The following is a 21,103-nucleotide window of genomic DNA, read 5'->3' on the forward strand; positions in this document are numbered from 1 at the left end:
CAGCCACAACATTTGAGATCTAAACTCTACCATCGCAGAGCTCATTAGCCTCTCCCATGAAGCGATAATAAACAGTCTCACCGCAAGCACCGTGTCCACTGACTGGACTGCCTGGAACACGTTCCGTTTGTTCCATAGTCACTTCCATCTTCCTTTCCCATCATTCAACATTACAACTATATCTAGCTTCGTATCTTTCACTTTCCGATTCCTGGGCATTATAATATATATAATTTCCACGATAAAGATGTATCTCAGCAGCATCAATTTCTTTGCCAAAATACTCAGGTTCCCCTTGCACGACCATTACATCATCCCAGATATCATTACTCATCAAAAGTCTCCAACTCCAGGCTCCCTCTGCAGCCCCGATTACACCGAACTTTGGATTTTCTATATCGCTGCATGTATACACTCCCGCTGAGGTTCAGTGACTACTTTATGGCACTCATGCTGGAAGCAATGCTCCTGCTCGTGTTCTTCGGGTTCTTACACTGTTCAGAATTTACCTCCTCATTGAAAAAATTCCATCCGGACCTTCTCTTCTGCTTCAGTGGTTCTCACCCTGTCTCCAAAGACTACCTTGTCTTCTTCCTCAAACGAAGCAAAACGAACCAATTGGGCAGCCCCCTACCTATTTACTAATTCAAAATAAACTCTCCTTTAAGCCCCTTCGAATCACTAACCCATTAGCTCTAGCTCAGAAAATCCCAGCACGCCTTACCTTCAGATCCACTGTTCAACACTGAACCTGGCCACGTCCAAATCAGATCGTGGTTTCTTTCACACTTTCGCCAAGTTCTCTCATCCTCCAGGATTTCTCCCAATCTCTTCCCTGGTCCATTTCGAGGCCTTCCACAAACCGCAGCACCAGTACACAGTGACTCATCCATCCCAGCTATTAACATCTCAAACTTTATTAGAGCTGTCTCCATGATGACAGCTCTAATACTTTCATCAGTGAGTCAGTGAGTGTAAATGATGTCCAGTACAGGGCGCTCACACATCACAGACAGACCTTGTGCAGACAGGATATGACCTCACTCTGTGTCACAGTGTCATCTGCTCAACAACAACAGTTCCTCCTGTTTAATGTGACCGTATGTGTACTAGTGATGGTAAATTTGATTCTTTTTACTGAATCGAGTTTAAATGAGCCACTCACCAAAGTGAATCGGGTTTTTTGAGTCATTTGAGTCACTGAGTCCGTTGACCAGAGAGTGCAAAAAGTGTACATTTTCACTCCAACTTAATTTGTTTCTCTTTTTAATGTAAATCTTACTGCTAAGATGAGTGATTGAAAAAGAAAACAACAATTTTATAGGACAAAAAAAAAAATTAAGATTTCTAAAGAGAACATTTATTTTTCTTTCAACAGAATATCAATGAAATTTCTGACAAACAGAAAATGAAGTTTGAATCAACAAAAATCCAAAATATAAATAAAAGAAATAAAGTTCACAGATTAATGCATTCAAAATTACTTGTCCACTTCAAAGTGAATAATCCTTTCCAGATAGGCATTGAGGAAAATCAGCTCCCAAACCTTTCAAGGGCTGAGACGGTTTCTCCTGTCTGTAATTATTTGTCCTGCCTTTGAAAAGATCCACTCTGATGGAACTGAAGTTGCCACTGGGGTGCGGTTATGCACCTTGACATTGGTTGCCAACCAAGAAGAAGAAGAAGAAGAAGAATCTGTGAGCTAGGAGGGAGGGGGTGAGTGACTCCTTAGTCCTAAATGACGCCGGCTACGGAGGAACTGAGTGATTCGTTCCTGCTACAATTCCGCATTGGACATTGCTCTGAGGAAGGGAGGGAGTAAGTAACTCAAATGTGCTGTTAGCAAGTTAGCAAAGCGATGCTAATGTGAACTGATGAACTACTGTCTTGATGTGAGCTTTCTACTCAGGGTTTTTTCTTCCAGTCCAGAGCAGAAATGTTTTTGTTCAGAAACTAGCTGTTGTTTTTTTCCACAATTTTTATTATAAGCTAGATGTATTTCTACTAATGAAATTAGTTTGCTAACAGCAACAGGGATGAGTCAGTGAATGAGTTAGTTGGGCTTGTGAATCATGATTCAGTAGTCAGTAAAGTGATTTTCAAGTATTGAACGATTCGTTCATGACTCGCACATCACTAGTGTCTAGTACGATCTCGCTGAGCTCCGTCTTATTTTATATGACTGAGCTCTATCCTGCACCACTCAGTTTATGAGCTTCTGATGTTTCCTACGTCTGACTTCTTCAAACTGATCTCAGAAGGTCAGAGGTTACTGTGTCCCAGTGATAAGGTCTTTAGACCATCAGACCCCAGACCCACTTTGAGTCTGTTTTCAATGTGTCAGTCCTGATGTGATCAGCAGGGGGCAGCACAGAGCTGCTCTCATGTTTGAGTGTTCAAATACAGAAGCTAATCAGTCCTCATCCTGGACTAACAGCTTCATTTTTGTTGGTTTGACTCTGAACATGTAAAAACACTGACTTTTATTTTGAAGGAGACACAGGAAGGAAAACTTTCTCTGTAAAGTCAGCTTTATTGTTATCAATCTGGAGCTCAGCAAAGTGACGAGCATTTGGTTCTTCTATTTTTCATCGTCCTTCAACACATCACTATGGTTGACCGTTCAGCAGATGAATTTCTTCAGCATTCTCCCTTCTGTGTAGACAGACAGACAGACACAGACTGAGCTCTAGACTCTACAGCTTAACCCTGAGTCTAAACTAAACCTGCAGGTCCTCTGGTGGCCAAAAGAGGCAGCAGTGGGTCAGGGTAGTCTCAGCTTTAGCACAGTCGTATATCTACAGCAGTGTTTATCAGAGACACTGGACTTCCTGTTTTGCATCCATGAAACACAACAAGCTGGCAGACGGTTTCATCTTCATCCTCCAGCTCCTCCTCCAGTTTCAACAAAACAAACATCAGACTCACCCATCTAAGTTCTCCAACATCACAGGAGCATTTTCACCTTCCACCTCATTTCTGTGAAGACAGAAGACACAGTCACAGATGGATCCAGACTGAGGATCTCTGCCTCTGCAGTGTTTGGACCTGAGCTGGACAAACTCAGCCTAAACCTGCAGTTCCTCTGACATCCAGCAGAGGCATCAGTGAGTCAGGATGAAGTCTCAGCTTTGGCATAGTCATATATCCGGTCTTTAAGTGATGACCTGATGAACCCTGCTTCCAGTTGTTCTCCTGACTGAAGTTTGGTCTGTTTACAGCATCCTGCCATGTGATTGCATTTGTCCCTAACCATCGGGAACCCTCACGTTAACTTATATCGAGTGGAAAAAAGTTAGCGTTCATCCTCCAGCTTGACTGTCCTAATCATGCTACAGGGAGTGCAGAATTATTAGGCAAATGAGTATTTTGTCCACATCATCCTCTTCATGCATGTTGTCTTACTCCAAGCTGTATAGGCTCGAAAGCCTACTACCAATTAAGCATATTAGGTGATGTGCATCTCTGTAATGAGAAGGGGTGTGGTCTAATGACATCAACACCCTATATCAGGTGTGCATAATTATTAGGCAACTTCCTTTCCTTTGGCAAAATGGGTCAAAAGAAGGACTTGACAGGCTCAGAAAAGTCAAAAATAGTGAGATATCTTGCAGAGGGATGCAGCAGTCTTAAAATTGCAAAGCTTCTGAAGCGTGATCATCGAACAATCAAGCGTTTCATTCAAAATAGTCAACAGGGTCGCAAGAAGCGTGTGGAAAAACCAAGGCGCAAAATAACTGCCCATGAACTGAGAAAAGTCAAGCGTGCAGCTGCCAAGATGCCACTTGCCACCAGTTTGGCCATATTTCAGAGCTGCAACATCACTGGAGTGCCCAAAAGCACAAGGTGTACAATACTCAGAGACATGGCCAAGGTAAGAAAGGCTGAAAGACGACCACCACTGAACAAGACACACAAGCTGAAACGTCAAGACTGGGCCAAGAAATATCTCAAGACTGATTTTTCTAAGGTTTTATGGACTGATGAAATGAGAGTGAGTCTTGATGGGCCAGATGGATGGGCCCGTGGCTGGATTGGTAAAGGGCAGAGAGCTCCAGTCCCACTCAGACACCAGCAAGGTGGAGGTGGAGTACTGGCTTGGGCTGGTATCATCAAAGATGAGCTTGTGGGGCCTTTTCGGGTTGAGGATGGAGTCAAGCTCAACTCCCAGTCCTACTGCCAGTTTCTGGAAGACACCTTCTTCAAGCAGTGGTACAGGAAGAAGTCTGCATCCTTCAAGAAAAACACGATTTTCATGCAGGACAATGCTCCATCACACGCGTCCAAGTACTCCACAGCGTGGCTGGCAAGAAAGGGTATAAAAGAAGAAAAACTAATGACATGGCCTCCTTGTTCACCTGATCTGAACCCCATTGAGAACCTGTGGTCCATCATCAAATGTGAGATTTACAAGGAGGGAAAACAGTACACCTCTCTGAACAGTGTCTGGGAGGCTGTGGTTGCTGCTGCACGCAATGTTGATGGTGAACAGATCAAAACACTGACAGAATCCATGGATGGCAGGCTTTTGAGTGTCCTTGCAAAGAAAGGTGGCTATATTGGTCGCTGATTTGTTTTTGTTTTGTTTTTGAATGTCAGAAATGTATATTTGTGAATGTGGAGATGTTATATTGGTTTCACTGGTAAAAATAAATAATTGAAATGGGTATATATTTGTTTTTTGTTAAGTTGCCTAATAATTATGCACAGTAATAGTCACCTGCACACACAGATATCCCCCTAAAATAGCTCAAACTAAAAACAAACTAAAAACTACTTCCAAAAACATTCAGCTTTGATATTAATGAGTTTTTTGGGTTCATTGAGAACATGGTTGTTGTTCAATAATAAAATTATTCCTCAAAAATACAACTTGCCTAATAATTCTGCACTCCCTGTAAACATAGCTGTGTAGCTAGACACAACATAACACATCATTATATATCACCTAGCCCAACTTCAGTAACCCTACAAACGTCACTGATGTTTAGTTTTCTGTCTTCATTTATGTCTGAAGTGACAGCAGAGCTGTACGCTTTAATTTTTCAGAAATCTCTCAGTCAAAACATGCTATATCATGTTTAAATGGAAACTAGCAAGTTAACTTCCTGCTGACTTCTAACTCTGTTAAATTTAATAAATCTTGTTTTCATGGAAGCCTGGATGTTAAACTTAATTGTTACACCTGGTAGAGCAGGCACACTGATCATTTTATTAAAGATGAAAGAATTTAGACAGTTTGAAACTCTCGGTGATGCTACAGTGTTCGTTTGACTTTGGGACCTGAAGCGGAGTTTGGGCCCAGAAATGGCTAATGATGTCAGACTTAAAGACCGGACAGCTGTGTTTATCAGAGACACTGAACTTCCGGTTTTACATCCATGAAACACAAGAAGCTGACAGATGGTCTCTTCACTCAAAATCTTCCACTTTAAACAACAAACACATCAGACTCACCCGTACGTGTTCTCAAACATCTCAGTTAATGCATCACTTAGCCTCCACATACTGTTGAGACAGAAAACAGACAGTCACAGATGGATTCAGACTGAGGATCTCTGCAGTGTTTGAACCTGAGCTGGATAAACTCATTCTAAACCTGCAGTTCCCCTGGTGTCCAGCAGTGAGTCAGTCCTAGTAGACCCAATAAACATGTTTACAGTACTGTACTGATACTAAGGGGTGTGGCCTCTTTGACTGACAGGTAGATGGACAGGATACAGGTTCATTCCTCTACTGCTACTAACCAAGCCTAAAAGGTTGATTCTGTGATTGTTCATGATTCAACCTCATGTCTGAGCTCTGATTCGTCCACTAAGAAGGAAGTTCCTTAGTGTGCACTAGTGAAAAAAATTTAAGTCTCTTATTTGCTTTGGACAGATGGCTTACACCATACACACCCACTGCACTCCTCCATATCATCACATAAAAGATTACTACATACCGTACTTTTCAGACTATAAGTCACACTTAAAATCCTTTAATGTTTTCAAAAATCTATCAAAATGTTTTAGTACACAAGCCACACCACGTAATGGATTGTCGGAGCATTACAGCTGCCATAGTCAGGAGCCTCACGGAGTAATATGTACCGTGCTTATCTGACTGCTGTTGTTTCACTTAATGCACCTTAAAATCAGAAAATAAGGTACATAGATTAATTAAATGTTATATAGATTATTTCAAGTAAATAAATTAAAAATACATTCAGGCCCCCCCAGGACATGTCAGCAGTGATTATGATCAAAACTTGGTCAAAGCTGGTTTTATTCTTGCTCTCAAACAGTCTTGGACTCTGTGGCTCCTGTAAAAACCAGGCAGTCTAAGGCTAAACCTGAGCCTTGGTTTAATGAGAGCACTCGTGCTGTTAAGAGGGAATGTCATCGAGCAGAACGGAGGTGGAAAAAGGATAAACTGCAGGTGTCATTTCAAATTCTCAAAGACTGCTGGCATCGCTACCAGAACACTGTTAAATATTATTTACTAATTAATACTTAATACTATTAATTAATAATTTAATACTCCACCGAATGTCTGTTTGGAAGTTTCTCCTGATATTTGCAGTAATTTTCTGAACTTTTTATTGAAAAGGTCATAACCAGCAGGGCTCATATCACAGCTCCTGACTCTGACCCCTCTGTCTCTGTCCCTCGCACTGCTGTTTTTACTCAGTTTGATCTTGTGACGTTCTCCACTTTAGAGGCTGTGCTTCGCCATATTAAGCCCGCAGTTTCCCCTCGGGATCCTTTTCCTCCACAATTTTTAAAATAATTTTCCTAGTATAGGGCAGTATGTCCTTGACATTATTAACAGCAGTCTGACTTCTGGTGTGGTTCCTGCAAATTTCAAACATGCAGTGGTGCAGCCACTGCTTAAGAAACCTGGCCTTGATCACAAAGTTTTAGCTAATTATAGGCCTGTTTCCAAGCTGCCTTTACTTTCCAGGGTTTTAGAGAAAATTGTTTTTAGTCAACTGAAAGATTTTCTAGATGATAATGGCATCTTTGAGGTTTTTCAATCAGGTTTTAAAACCCTTCACAGCACAGAATCTGCTGTTTTTGGGGTGGCTGTAGCTCAGGCGGTAGAGCAGGTCATCTACTGATCGGAAGGTTGGTGATTCAATTCCTGGCTTCCCCTAGTCTGCATGCCAAATATCCTTGGGCAAGATACTGACCCCAATTGCGGCGTCCCACAGCGCTCAATTTTAGGACCACTGCTCTTTTTACTGTATTTATTGCCTCTGGGTCCCATCCTTAGAAGGCATGGGATCTCATTTCATTGTTATGCCAAATGTATTTGCCACTGAAGCAGAAGGATGGCATCTCCATAAAACCTCGCATGACATGCCTAGATGACATTAAAACTTGATTGGCTCTGAACATTTTAAATTTTAATGACAAGAAAACAGAGTTGTTGGTATTTGGACCCAGTGGTCCCTGTGAGTCGTCCTCTGTGATTTGGGACCCCTGGAAGTCTATTTATACCTGTTGTTACCGACCTTGGTTTTAAGTTGGACAGTGATTTTAAATTGGACAACCAAATTAGAGCAGTGGTGAAGTCCAGTTTTTATTATTTAAGGCAACTGGCAGCAGTAAAATCTTTTCTTTCTAGGCAGCACTTTGAAACAGTGATCCATGCTTTTATGTCATGGTCGGACTTTGGAAACTCACCTGCGCACCACTGGGAGTTTGGAGAAGATCACTGTTGGATTTTGCACTTCGCTTTGTGTTTTGAGACCGTTTTTGGGCACTGTAAATAAACGCACTGTTTGCTTCGCATCCAGAGCTCTGCGACTGAGTCCGTATTTTCCCATTACCAGTGACATTTTATTTCTGCCTGGAAGACTGTAATTCACTCTATGTGGGGGTCAGTCAGTCATTGTCCCCACGTCTGCAGCTGGTTCAAAATGCAGCTACACGACTTCTAACAGGAACTTGTAAAAGAGAGCATATAACCCTGTGCTGGCCTCTCTGCACTGGCTGCCTGTGTCTTTTAGAGTTCATTTTAAAATTCTCATGTTTGTTTTTAAATGCTTTCACAATCTCACCCCGCCTTACCTCTCTGAGCTTCTTCATCCCCACACAACCTGTCGGTCTCTCAGGTCAGCTGACCAGCTGCTCCTGGAGGTACCGAGATCCAGGAGGAAGCTCAGAGGGGACTTTTCTGTCGTAGCTTCTAAATTATGGAATAATTTGCCTTGCACGTAGATTAGGCCGCTTCACTGTCCACTTTTAAATCACATCTTAAAACCACTTTTATTCTTTGGCTTTTAACCTCAGTGAGACTTAGTTTCTCTAATGAATTATTTTACTTTGTATTTTATTTGACTTTTATTTGTATCTTATATAAGTTTGTTATTTAGTTCCAATGTACAGCACTTTGTGACAGCTGTGGTTGCTTTAAAGTGTTTTTTAAATAAAAATGATGATAATGATGTGAACATGTGTCCACAGAGGAGGAGGAGTCAAACATCATGACTGTGAGAATAATTCATGAAAAACTTTCAGATAAACTCACTGAACACTTACTCTTCTTCAGGGTCGGAGGCTCTCCTCTCAAACAAGCCTGTGATGGTTTTCCACCAGGTCTCTGCAGAGGACAAACACAGCAGTGACATCATCAAGATGAGAGTGATGAAGAACAGCTGTGGTCAGATCCATAATCTCAGGTGGAAACACACACTTTGGCTGTGTCCCAATTCAGGGTCTGCAGCCTTATTTATTTGCACCTTATTTATGTGCAAATGTTTAATAATGAAGAACATTAAAACATTACTGTTGGCCACATGTCGGCAAAGTTATGTGACATTAGTGATGTTTGTACTAGAGATGGCACGATACCACTTTTTTATGTCCGATACCGATATCATAAATTTGGATATCTGCCGATACCGATATTAATCCGATATAGTGTGTTTTTTAATCAATAAAACTGTTTTTTTAATATCTTGCTGCGTTTTGTATAAGGTCATACTCAAGTTTAAATAAACAACAACACTAAAGCTATTATGTTATACCTGTATGTAAAAAAATACACTGCACCCAAAATATTTCATAGTTCAGCAATACTGATCAATCTAATAAACTTAAACCTACACATTCCTCCCTATTCTGGTATTTTAAAGAGTACTTAGCAGAAATATGAAGCAACCTAACTAATAGGGTTGCAAACTCCCAGCAAAAAAAAAAAAAAAGGGAACCACCCTCCACCTCATGATGCTTAATCGACGTAATCAACTTAAATTTGATGCAGTATGAAAAAAAAAATGCACAGAAATAAATTATTTTTCAAGAATAATTAAATGGATTCAACATCTTTCTTCTACAGAATTGCAGAATTCACAGATGGTACCTTCCCAAAGGAAAAAGTACTATAGCTTACTAGGGTATATTAGACTTAACAGTTACTATATACAGTAATGGACTTCTATACATTTTACATCAGATTAAAACTTTGAGTGTAAGATTCAGATAATTATTTATTAAAAGCTAGACATTTTAAATGAGAATAAGAAAGAAAAGTATGTCTTTGTGCCCCCTTTTCCCTGTTAATACCCTATCGGCCCCCCTGGCTACACTTTGCTAGATCCGCCCCTGCACAGTTACCAGCCGTCAGCTACTAGAAAAGGATCCTGGTGTAGAAAGTAATATTAAATACATTCTAACAACAGCTTATCAAGCTTAAACGTGCTGCTGTTGTTCAGCCGCTGGTTTCCTCTTTCTGGTGCAAAGTGGGCCAAAAACAAAGAAGAGAGACTCGCGACAGAAAAGCCGATCAGCTGATCATTGATCAGTTTCATGAAGTAGCGGCAGGAGAGGGAGAGAGAGGCAGTCGCTCCATATATCGGTCGTTAAGCTTAAGGTAGGTACGCTTTACAAACGTTCAGAGATGAACTTACACACTTGCTTTACTTCTCTCTGGGATAACTTCCTCGGAGATGAAATGCTGGATTGCTAGCGAGGCTACAAATACACACAGCTGCTCTATCACGTGAGCACACTGCTCCGACGTGCTACGGTTATGGGGCAAGTTACGCCGTGTCGCAAGTTTTGTGAGGTCCTTTTTTGATATTTAATGGATCGGATTACATTTTTTATTTCTCTCCGATATCCGATCCAGTAATTTAGGTCAGTATCGGACCGATACCGATACCTAATATCGGATCGGTCCATCTCTAGTTTGTACTAACTTGGTTTTACAGCCTTTACTTTTAAATATACGCCGTTCAATAGTCGACCTTAATCTGACAGAGAATGTGATGATTTTATGGATAATTAAAGTCAGTCATATATCCACAAACACAACAAGCTGAAAGTCAGTGATGCTGCTCGGTTTGCAGTCCTGAATATGACGGCACAAGCAGGATTCACTGCACTGTTAATGTTAGCTATGTTATATTGCTGCCTCTGTTCGGTGGTGTCGAGCCAAACGGACTTTAACGTGTGTTTGGACGAGCTGACGGTTCACTTGTTAAGCTGAAAGAAAGATGCTTTAATCACAGGAGTCACACATGTGTCCACTGGACCATCTGGGAACTCTTCTTGTTTAGCACTCGTAATAACACAAACACTAAATCCTCCTTCTCTTGTGCTGTTTTGTAGCAGTGTGTACACCTGAGACTGTCACCTGTCTGTCTGTCCTGCACTCTCTCTCTGTTTCTTTCTCTCTGATTGTGGAATAAAAGTATGAACATGTATTTATAAGTTACACTTGTGTTTGAATCCTGCAGCTTATCACACATTTGATTTCCATGCGTGACAACTGCAAGTGTCCAGAGTGAGGACAGACTGAGGGACCCACTGCTGCACATCATCTGTGAGGCTTTGCACCCCTGATGATCCACCAGGACAAACTCAGCAGTGTGTGAGGAAGAGGAGGAGGAAGAGCCAGCAGCAGCTGACAGATGGAGAGAATAGACAGACTGTTCCCTGTTTGTGAAGGACTGCTAGAAAAGTTTAGAATAACTAATTGTCTGTCCTGAATCAGTCTTATTAGGTAATGTTCAAATAATGTTATCATCCCAGTGTTTTCAGTGTGGGAGAAAGTACTCAGGGCCTTCAAGTTACACACTATGAAAGGCAGCAACAAGTTTAATATTCAGAAACCTAAAGTATGTATCAGCAGCAGAATGGAGCTAAAAATAAATGTTTGTTTCAGTTCTATGAAGCTTTGAGTATTTTGGATTAGTAGCACTGCTGTGTTTGTTGCATCATATTGCTGTAATTGTTTATATGCTTTATATATTCTGAGGTAAGTTGATCTATAGTGTTACATCATATTCTATAAGGATGTTATGTGTTTGTAGACTTTCTGCCCAGTTTGACCCATTTAGCAGAAGTCAGCCTGTTTAAGGCTCTGATATCTATTCTGTATGACTTAAAGCAGTTATGACATGGTCTGATTTTCTCACCCAATAAAGGAATATTTCATATATCAGTCTGATCTTCATTCTATCAGAAACAGTTATCACAGCTCGTACATTTTCTTTTTACACATATATGTAAGCATTGAGACAAATGTAATAATGCCAACATATTAGACGAACAATATTTGTCTCTTATATATAATACATCTGTATATACACTGTCAGAGATACTTGTCTTTGAGTGAAGATTTAAGGTGATAGGATATTTAAATAACTGCAACTTGAATCTTTACTGAAGCTCAGTATTAGACACAGAGTTCATGTTCACTGCTGTAATAACTAATAATGATTAATATAATAACTATAATATTGGCCATATTATATTTACATTACCACAGTGAGATGACTTTAGTCTCATGAACAACGTTAGCTAATTGTTATTTACTAGCTAATCTTAAATGACTGTTCAGTACAGAAATGAAGCCCAACAATCATGTTTCACAGTCCTGTGGTCTCAGCCTCAGATACTCAACTAATCAAAGTGATGTCATGACAAAAATGAATGAACAACAAAACATTTTTCTCCTTCATTTCTGTCAAACAAAGCTGTATGAAACATTTCTCATGGTTAGTATCATGGTTGCTAGGCAACCTGGGTAGCACGACGTAGACCGTCCCATTTCACAAGCCTCTCACTTCTGGCCTTAGCGGTCTTTGAGTACGCGGCCCTTGTGACCCGTTAGGGCTGCGTACTCTTAAGGCTGCAGACCCTGAATTGGGACACAGCCTTCCTCCTTCATCTTACCCAGCATCTTTCACTCACTCACTGTGATCCGTTTTCTGTGTACCTCTACACTTCCTGTGTTTCCTTCACAATAAAAGCAGTAACCAAACTGATTCTAAAGTGTTTCTGTGAATGTCAGTGACTGATCAGAGTCTGTGAGAAGTTCGGCACAATATTAATAATAGTAATAATATCACAGGTGTGTGCAGGTTAGTGTGGATGAGCAGTGTTATAAAGGTGACTGTGTGTGACTGCAGTGATACTTCATTTTCTGTTTGGCTCAGCTCAGTCTACCTCACAGTCTGTCATACTGACCTTTGACCCACAGCACCACTATTGTCACATTAATGGGTTTTTCATCCTGGCCGTAGACGACAAACAAGTAAACACCTCCATCATCACAGCGAGGCCTCATCAGAGTCAGGGTGAAGTCTCCTTCAGTCAGCTGATCCATCTGTACACGGCCTTTATAACCAGGACCAGGCTCAAGCTTCCACTGACCTGTCTGATCCTTCACACACTCACAGATCTCTCCATGTTTGGGTTGTTTAAGTGTCCACTTCACTCTGACAGCAGCAGGCAGATCTTTTTTCCTATTCCAGGGCAGTTGAACAGACTCCGCCCCCTCTGTCACCTTCTCTGCTTTCAGCGTGGAGACTGAGAGAAGAGAGCAGAGCTGTGACACTGAACCTGAGCTCACCTGATACAGTACCTGTGTGAGCCTGAAACAATGAGCTGGTACATTCACCTCCATCATGTAAAAAGGCTGTTACCATGACAACACCTCAGCTGTCTCTATGGATTACACACTGACAGCTGCCGTCCATCAGCGTAACAGTCTGTGACTGAAGGTCACACAGACTTTACATATTTTAGAAGAAAGTTCACAGTTAGTTTAAAATGAACTTTTATTTTGTTATTTTTCTTTGTGTTATGTGTTTTTTTTAAGCTTCCTGTGTTCTTCCACACACCTCTGTGCTTACACAGTTCAGAGGTGTGTGGACAGCTGATGGAACATCCTCAGCATCATCAGTTATTAGTTTCAGGGATGTTTGGGACCTGCTGCTGTTTGTGGCTGATTCCAGATCAGCAGTTTAAGGACGTGTGAGGTCAAAGGTTGCAGACATCAGCATTAACATACTGGAGGTGAAGGTCAGTGAAGTTACTGTGTCACACACTAACCTGCTCTGTTCTTTACTTTATTATTTGCACGGTACACGAGGGCACCAAAGAGAACAGCCAGGAGGAGCACAGGAACCACGAACGCCACAACGATGGGCCAGCGGGGAGGAGATTCTGTAACACAAACACAAGATCATCCAACAATGACATGATTACATGAATCTGTTATTAATATTTAACCTGTGTTACTCAGAGCATCATCAGGTTACTCTGTGGTAAGAACGGAACCACAGGCCGCAGTGTTCAGACACTGTCAAACTCTCTGAGTTTAAACTCTGAGGTTTCGGCCTCACAGAGTGATGTTAGTTTAAAGTTAATGAGGTTCAGTCTGAGCACAAACACACACATAAAAAACTGAAGGTCTCTGAAACCAGATGACCTCAGAGCACACACTTTATTATTAGAGCAGATAGGAACCTCTGTGACAGAAACACTCACATCTCACTTTATTTTAATCTAACATGTTCATGCATGAAGTCTGTGTGGACCTCAGGACCTCTGCAGCTGACCTCTGACCTTTGTCCACTCACCTGAGACCTTCAGCTGCACATGGATCTCCTTCAGATCGTCTCCAGCCTTGCGGGCGGTGCAGGTGTAGGTTCCACTGTCAGAGACTGTGGGGTTCCTCAGAGTGAGGCTGAGGTCTCCAGTCTGCAGAGCGGTGGCTCTCATTGATGTTCGACCGAGGTAACGAAGGTTTTGGTTTGTAAGTTCGTCACTGCTCTGCACACGCTTGTGGACCATTGGGATCGTGAACTCATCACGGTTCCACACCACAGCTGTGGAGTCACTGGAAACATCAGCTGGTACCTGACAGGGCAGCAGGACAGACTCCGCCCCCTCATACACCTGCACTTCTGATGCATGCTGGGAAACTGAGGAGAGAAAGAAACAGCTTGCAGCAGTTATGTGAGCTTTGTGTTGGACATGAACACAGAACCAGCACAGTGACCTTTTTAACCTGTTTGGACTCAAACCTGAACACTCAGTCGAACAACACTCAGACCACGTTACATGAAACACACTGATGATGATGATGTTCCTTTAAACAGAATCTGTGAGCTCCATTAAGCTCACACATTTTAGTCATATGATGCAGTCATGTGACCAATTAAACTAAGATAGTGGAGGGCGTTATACAGCAGCTGTTTTGTTTGACAGCCCTATTAAAGATTAATATCAGTCTGTACATGCTCCAGAGAGCTTTTCTTTAAATTCTTTTATTCTCACTCGCTTTTGCAACTTTGTACTTTTGTGTTACTCGCAGAAACAACTCCACTTCATTGTTAGTCCATTTAAAAAACTCACTGCTTTTCAAAGAGACTTTTCAACAGCCGGAAAGTAAATAAACGGCAGACAGAAATGAGGGAATCTTCTTGCGTTTCATGCATGTGCAGTACTGGAATGTAAGCGATTTGGACGCGCAACTCTGTGAAAATGACTGAAAACACTAGTGTGGACGCAGAGCGTTTTCAGACGAAAAAACTGTTTTCAAATCTATCCGGGCTAGTGTGGACGATAGCCTTAGTCTAAGGAGCATGGAAAGAAAAGTGGCTGGACCTCTTTATGTTTCTTGTGACCGACACCTGTTTTCATACCTCGGCTTGTTTGATTAGGTAGAGGATCATTAGGGGTCCATGTCCCTCTTGGGGAACACTCCCCTAGGGCTTAAATCTGCGACCCTCCACCAATTGATCGTAGAACTGAAGAGGCTTCTTGGATGAGAGGTGAAATGTCTTCAAGCAACTTAAAGAAGTCCAGTCGCTTTTTTTCCCAAGCTCCTTAGATTCAGTGGGCTGGTTTCAGTCATTGTGCCAATGTACTGTTTATAATGTTGGGGAAACCTGCAGTCAGCTGAGACTGAAGATCACCTGGATCAGTGACGAAACGTTTGTCCCACTGAAAACATCCAGATGAACAGAATCAACCTTTGGGATTTACCTACGTGGATCATTGAGAATGCATCAAGACAAATTTGTTATTAATAATTACTGACTGATTTAAAATGTCATTAAATTATTTCCCAGTATATTTCTAAACCCTGAACAATCCATTCATTCAGCTAACCTGCATTCATATTGTGAGATTATTCTGTTATCATATGTTACCTTATATATGTAATAAAAGTAGTTGAATTATGATACTGCTGTAGATCATATTATACCCCTTAATATAGAGTGTGTGATCAGTATGTAGTTTTAGTTTGCATTATACTTCTGACTTAAAAGAGTGTGAAAATCATTAGATCTATTTGATTGACCTGTATTATTCGACACTGTTGAATGTGTTACACTGTTTCTTGACATTTCATACTGCTGAATCATGAAGAGAATGTTGGGTGCAGAAGACCTTGTGCCGATAATAGAAGAGACTACATTCCATACCCCCACCTTTACAGAGAGCAGAAAGACAGGGAGCCGAGGTCATAACTTAGGCGCCGTAAGAGAGAAAACATGTGAATGTTTAGGCTTTTTATGACTAGGTGGGGGCCACTAGGGGCTATAAAAGGCTGAGTAACCCGTCACCATTTTGAGACTTGCTGTGACCCTCTGCAGGCAGGTCTCCCCATCATGATGGTTCTTATGCTCTTAAGTGTTGAATTATATGGAAATAAAATATTGTTGATTGAGCATTTATACACCGAGTATTGTCCTTCCTTCAGCCCAAAGATTAAAAGAACTGGGAGATTTTAACAATATTTAAAATAATTTGGTTCTCTACTTCAGATTTATAGTAACTATTTAAAACAGCCATGACTTGACTAAACCATAAATGCAGTAAACCACTGTAAAAACTAAAATTTGAGATTCTCCAAACTTGTTTCTGTTTGTTGTCAGTGTGGCTCAGCTTACAGTCCTGTTACCAAACAAGTTTTATCAACAGTCCTGATCTGTGGATTCCTGTCACGCATGACTGACAGACAGACACGGGGAAGCATCCTCCTCTCAGCATGCCAACTAACTTTGTCAAAAACTGCATCAATCGTGCTATTAATATGATCTATTTTACAGCTAAATGCAGAAGTTTGTTCAAATTTAACGTTTACGGCACAGCAGAGTCTCAGCTGCTTGTTATTCGAGGTTTGTGTGTCGAGCGTCAGTGTGATTACGTTCAGACACCTCAAAATGAAAGTAAACTTAAGATGACTCCATTGAATCAATTTCCCTGTCTCACCTTTACCTGTGTGCCTACATTTACTCTTCACTGTCACGCTGACTTTCAAAGACACTGCAGTAAAGTACACAGTGTAAAACTCCCCACATCTCTCCCCGTAACCAGCAGGTTTATTCACACAGGTACGCGCGGCTTACCTGTACAGTCCAGACGTCGCAGCAAACAGAAGAGAAACACAGAGAACGCTGATTTTAACATCCTTTCCTTCTTTTCTGCGACACTTTAACTGTTTTAGTTTTCCTGCTCAAACTTTGTTTGCTGATAAAGGACATCAGCAGCCGTTTAGAGCCCGTACGTTCACCTCAGAGAGTTTTCTTAGTGGCACTCCCTCCACCTGTAAAACGTGCTGTGCAGAAGTCGTTGCAGGAAAACCTTTCGCAGCGGATGAACTCGCTCTACCTGTCAGTTTAGTTTAACCTCTGCCGGATTTCTGTGATTGTTCAGAGTGTGTGTTGGCTTAAACCTAAATAATAACACACACACACACACACACACACACATATATGTATGTATATGTATATATACATATATATATGATATATATGTATATATCATTGGCTCCCTGTTAAAGGCAGAATTCAAAATCCTGCTCCTCACATACAAGGTCTTAAATAATCAGGCCCCATCTTATCTTAATGACCTTGTAGTACCATATCACCCTATTAGAGCACTTCGCTCTCGCTCTGCAGGCCTACTTGTTGTTCCTAGAGTATTTAAAATCCAAATCCAATTTATTTATATAGCACATTTAAAAACAAAAGGTTTGCCCAAAGTGCTGTACTAAAACAAAGTGTAAAACACAAGATAAAACCACTGACACTTATATAAAATACATAATAAAACACATAAACAAAAACGATATCAATATTAACACAACACATACAAATATCAACTCACGCCAGTCTGAACGCTATCGAAAAAAGGTGTTTTCAAAAGCGTTTTAAGAACAGGAAGATGCCTGTCTAATATTTAAAGGCAGCGTATTCCAAAGTTTTGAGCAGTTGGAGGGCAATAAAAGTAGAATGGGAGGGAGAGCCTTCAGTTTTCAGGCCCCTCTTCTGTGGAACCAGCTTCCAGTTTGGATTCAGGAGACAGACACTATCTCTACTTTCAAGATTAGGCTTCAAACTTTCCTTTTTGGTAAAGCATATAGTTAGGGCTGGACCAGGTGACCCTGAATCCTCCCTTAGTGTCTTAGTGGGGAGCCCGCAATGAGCTGCACCCCGGCGAGACACGGCAAGCGTGAGAGAGAGGGAACAGGAAACATATATAGCCAACCTGAGTCAGCCGGGCAGACATGGGGACCATGACACTTAGTTATGCTGCAATAGACGTAGCCTGCCGGGGATTCCATGATGCACTGGGTTTTTCCTTTCCAGTCACCTTTCTCACTCACTATGTGTTAATAGACCTCTCTGCATCGAATCATATCTGTTATTAATCTCTGTCTCTCTTCCACAGCATGTCTTTATCCTGTTTTCCTTCTCTCACCCCAACCAGTCGCAGCAGATGGCCCCGCCCTCCCTGAGCCTGGTTCTGCCGGAGGTTTCTTCCTGTTAAAAGGGAGTTTTTCCTTCCCACTGTCGCCAAAGTGCTGCTCATAGGGGGTCATATGATTGTTGGGTTTTCTCTGTATCTATTATTGTACGATCTACTGTACAATATAAAGCGCCTTGAGGCGACTTTTGTTGTGATTTGACGCTATATAAATAAAATTGAATTGAATTGAATTGAACTTGTTGGTATCAGGGCTTCCACAGCTGGGTAACATGTTCACACATTAGACCAGGTTTTTCTAGTTTGCTTTTCTCTGCTTCATAAATGAAATAATCCCTGTAAAACTGCTTTTTGTATTTAGCCATGTTATCCTTGTTAGATAATTTGAAACATGACAAAAAGAAGCATGAAAAAAATTAATCTGCAACAAAGAAAGACCTTTCCCAGCATTGTACCTCAAACAAACTCGAGGCAACAGCTGTTGTGATTTGGCGTTGTATAAATAAAATTGAATTGAATTGAATTGAATTGAATTGAATTCAGAAACAGGTTTACCTTTTAGGTGACATGAATGAGTTGAAGGGAAGTTATGAACTGTTTCTGAGAGACAAATAGGATCCTTTTTTACATAGCTGACAGCTGGTAACTGTGCAGGGGCGGGTCTAGCAAAGTTTTGCCAGGGGGGCCAGGTAGGGCATTAACAGAGAAAGGTGGACACAAATACTTTTCTTTCTTACTCTCATTTACAATGTCTAGCTTTGAATAAATAATTATCTGAATCTTACAACTAAAGTTTTTAACTGATGTAAAATGTATAGAAATCATACATATATACCAACAAGACAGTGTACATCACTGTCACAACAGCGTCTGTTTTCATTCAAAGGCATTGTGGTTTTTCCTATAATACCTGGTGGGCTGGTCTTTAGTCAAAATGCCCGGGCCGATTTTTTGTCCCAGTCAAGCCCGGGTGTAATGTATGTGATGTGTCATGGTTCAGGTGAGTGCCTTTTTTTTCCACAGTGCTGCTGACAGGCTGCAGCTGGGACACTAAGGGACACTGTCTAGTTAAGCTCATAGTAGTGCCCTGGCTCTAAGTTCATGGCTCATACTTTGTGCGCAGCTCAAGCTTCTCAGTCTTAGTTTGACATTGTTGCACATTCTTGTCTCATAGCAAATACGCTGAGTGAACTGTGGAGCACAACACTAACTAATAGTGCTCCACAGTTCACGTTCTGTCAATAAATAATAATAATAATAATAATGGATTGGATTTGATATAGCGCTTTTCAAGGCACCCAAAGCGCTTTACAATGCCACTATTCATTCACTCTCACATTCACACACTGGTGGAGGCAAGCTACTGTTGTAGCCACAGCTGCCCTGGGCAGACTGACAGAAGCGAGGCTGCCATACTGCGCCATCGGCCCCTCTGGCCAACACCAGTAGGCAGTAGGGTAAAGTGTCTTGCCCAAGGACACAACGACCAGGACAGAGAGGACAGGGATCGAACCGGCGACCTTCCGGTTGCAGATACGCTCCCCAACCCCCTGAACCACGGTCACCCTAAAAAATAAAAGCATTGTTTTCCATGCATACTCTTCCCCCCTGTGTGCTGTCTCCATCTGAGTCCATACGTCTTACGGTGCGTTCACACCAAACGCGATAGGTGCGAGCAAAAATGCCCCAAACGCCCCTAATTTGACGAGTGCACATTCGCACCTCAACGCGTGTCCAAGACAAATCCATCGCGCCTCAAAATTGCATCTTTCCACGCGCGTGGACCGGAAATGTGGGAGGAAGTTGTGCCAGATGTGTTGTGCTGCAGATGTCCTCTGAATAAATACATCATCTCGTTAGCGGAAAGGTATTTGTACATCAGTGGGAAAATAGCAGGACAGTAGGCGGGCTTGCTAGCTTTTGCACGGTTTCATCGGGTCAGTCTGAACATTAAAAAGCAGAATGAATGACCTTACCAGGTTGCCCAATCTCCTCACTAATGTGCCTCCAAGCTAGGTTCTTTTTATTCCTGTCTCGGTAGAAGTAGCAACCAGCATCATTTAGCTCTGGATGATTAGCCACGGCACTGATGAGCTTTTCCTCCATACTGAGTGACGAATGAAGGGCTTTGGCTGGATCTGCCCCTTTGACCTAGTTACAGCCACGTCACCAGGCTCCTGATTGGTTGTCGCGGCGCGATTTGACGCCGGAGTTCAGATTTTCCAACTCGAGCGGTTGGCGCGATACGGGCGTGTGCACAAAATGCAACACACAATCTGACACGCGTGGTTTTCTTCGCGAGTCAAACGCGCCCCACGCGCCCCACGCGCTACACTGACGCACGTTTCAGGCGTTTTGGCGTTTTGGCGACGCAAATCTGCTTCCGCATGTTCGCCGGACACGCAATCGCGTGTCATCGCGCTCTTTCCATTGACTTTACATGTGAACCTGACGCTCTGGCCGCCTCTATCGCGTTCGGTGTGAACGCACCGTTAGCCCTGACAGTGATGTGTGTTGTTTAGACTCAAAGCCTTCTTGTTGATATTTTGAAGTGCCCTTCATTATTTTCTGTAATTGGCATGTACTTAAGCTCTGGTGGCTCCAGCCATAGTTTTATGCCTCTATCCTGCAGGTTTACCTTTAGGAGTTTGTTTTATTGGAGCTCTCAAAGCAATACTTGATGATTTTACCTCAGCATTTGTCCACAATCAGCCAACCTAGTTGATAGGATAACTAATCTCTTTATGTTTGTGACACCGTTAGATTTCCAGAGACATAAGAGTTTGTTAGTTTCCACCCTTCTATTTACTTCACCAGAGACACTGGTTTAGGTTTTCAGATCGAGAGCGTTTATCCCCAATGTGATGTTTCTGTATTGTATGTACGGTCGGCAAGGTCAGTCTCTTAATTGCCCCTTGGGGATAAATAAAGTCTTCTGAATCTGAATTGCTATACCGTCTCTTGTTTATTCTTTGTTTAGCCTGTTTTAATGTGCACGGGGTAATCCTGGATCACCACTGCGCCTAGTCCCTGACTAGCCTCTCACACGAACAAGGTCCTGCACCCACAAAATGGAGAGAAAGATCTGACGCCGTTACTTG

The 21,103-nt window shown here is 41.9% G+C and overlaps 1 protein-coding gene across 2 annotated transcripts; it reads right to left on the reverse strand.

Moving 5' to 3' along the window:
• Nucleotides 1–2,513: 2,513 nt before the first annotated feature.
• Nucleotides 2,514–20,231, reverse strand: LOC102080930 (uncharacterized). 2 transcript variants are annotated; one of them, XM_025905571.1, is made up of 8 exons: nt 19,979–20,231; nt 13,862–14,206; nt 13,332–13,445; nt 12,465–12,806; nt 8,529–8,589; nt 5,458–5,508; nt 2,929–2,979; nt 2,514–2,655 (listed from the first exon to the last, which is right to left on the reverse strand). In XM_025905571.1, exons 1-8 carry the CDS (start codon nt 20,106–20,108, stop codon nt 2,610–2,612), a joined length of 1,140 nt encoding a protein of 379 aa, XP_025761356.1. In that variant the 5' UTR covers nt 20,109–20,231; the 3' UTR covers nt 2,514–2,609. The 2 variants fall into 2 exon arrangements, with proteins under 2 accessions (XP_025761356.1, XP_005461525.1); XM_005461468.4 differs by lacking the exon at nt 19,979–20,231 and adding an exon at nt 16,643–16,937.
• Between the last annotated feature and the right edge of the window lie 872 nt (nt 20,232–21,103).

This window comes from Oreochromis niloticus, linkage group LG3, assembly GCF_001858045.2.
Source record: "Oreochromis niloticus isolate F11D_XX linkage group LG3, O_niloticus_UMD_NMBU, whole genome shotgun sequence".
NCBI lineage: Eukaryota > Metazoa > Chordata > Actinopteri > Cichliformes > Cichlidae > Oreochromis > Oreochromis niloticus.

Bases quoted from the DNA above. Each gene is read 5' to 3' on its own strand.
- LOC102080930 (XM_025905571.1), bottom strand. From the start codon at position 20,108: ATGGAGGAAAAGCTCATCAGTGCCGTGGCTAATCATCCAGAGCTAAAT. The intron at 12,807-13,331 runs GTTAGTGTGTGA...CTCTTCTCTCAG, and splicing joins TAAAGTAAAGAACAGAGCAG to TCTCCACGCTGAAAGCAGAG. The intron at 2,656-2,928 runs GTGAGTCTGATG...CTGTCTACACAG, and splicing joins ATGTTGGAGAACTTAGATGG to AAGGGAGAATGCTGAAGAAA.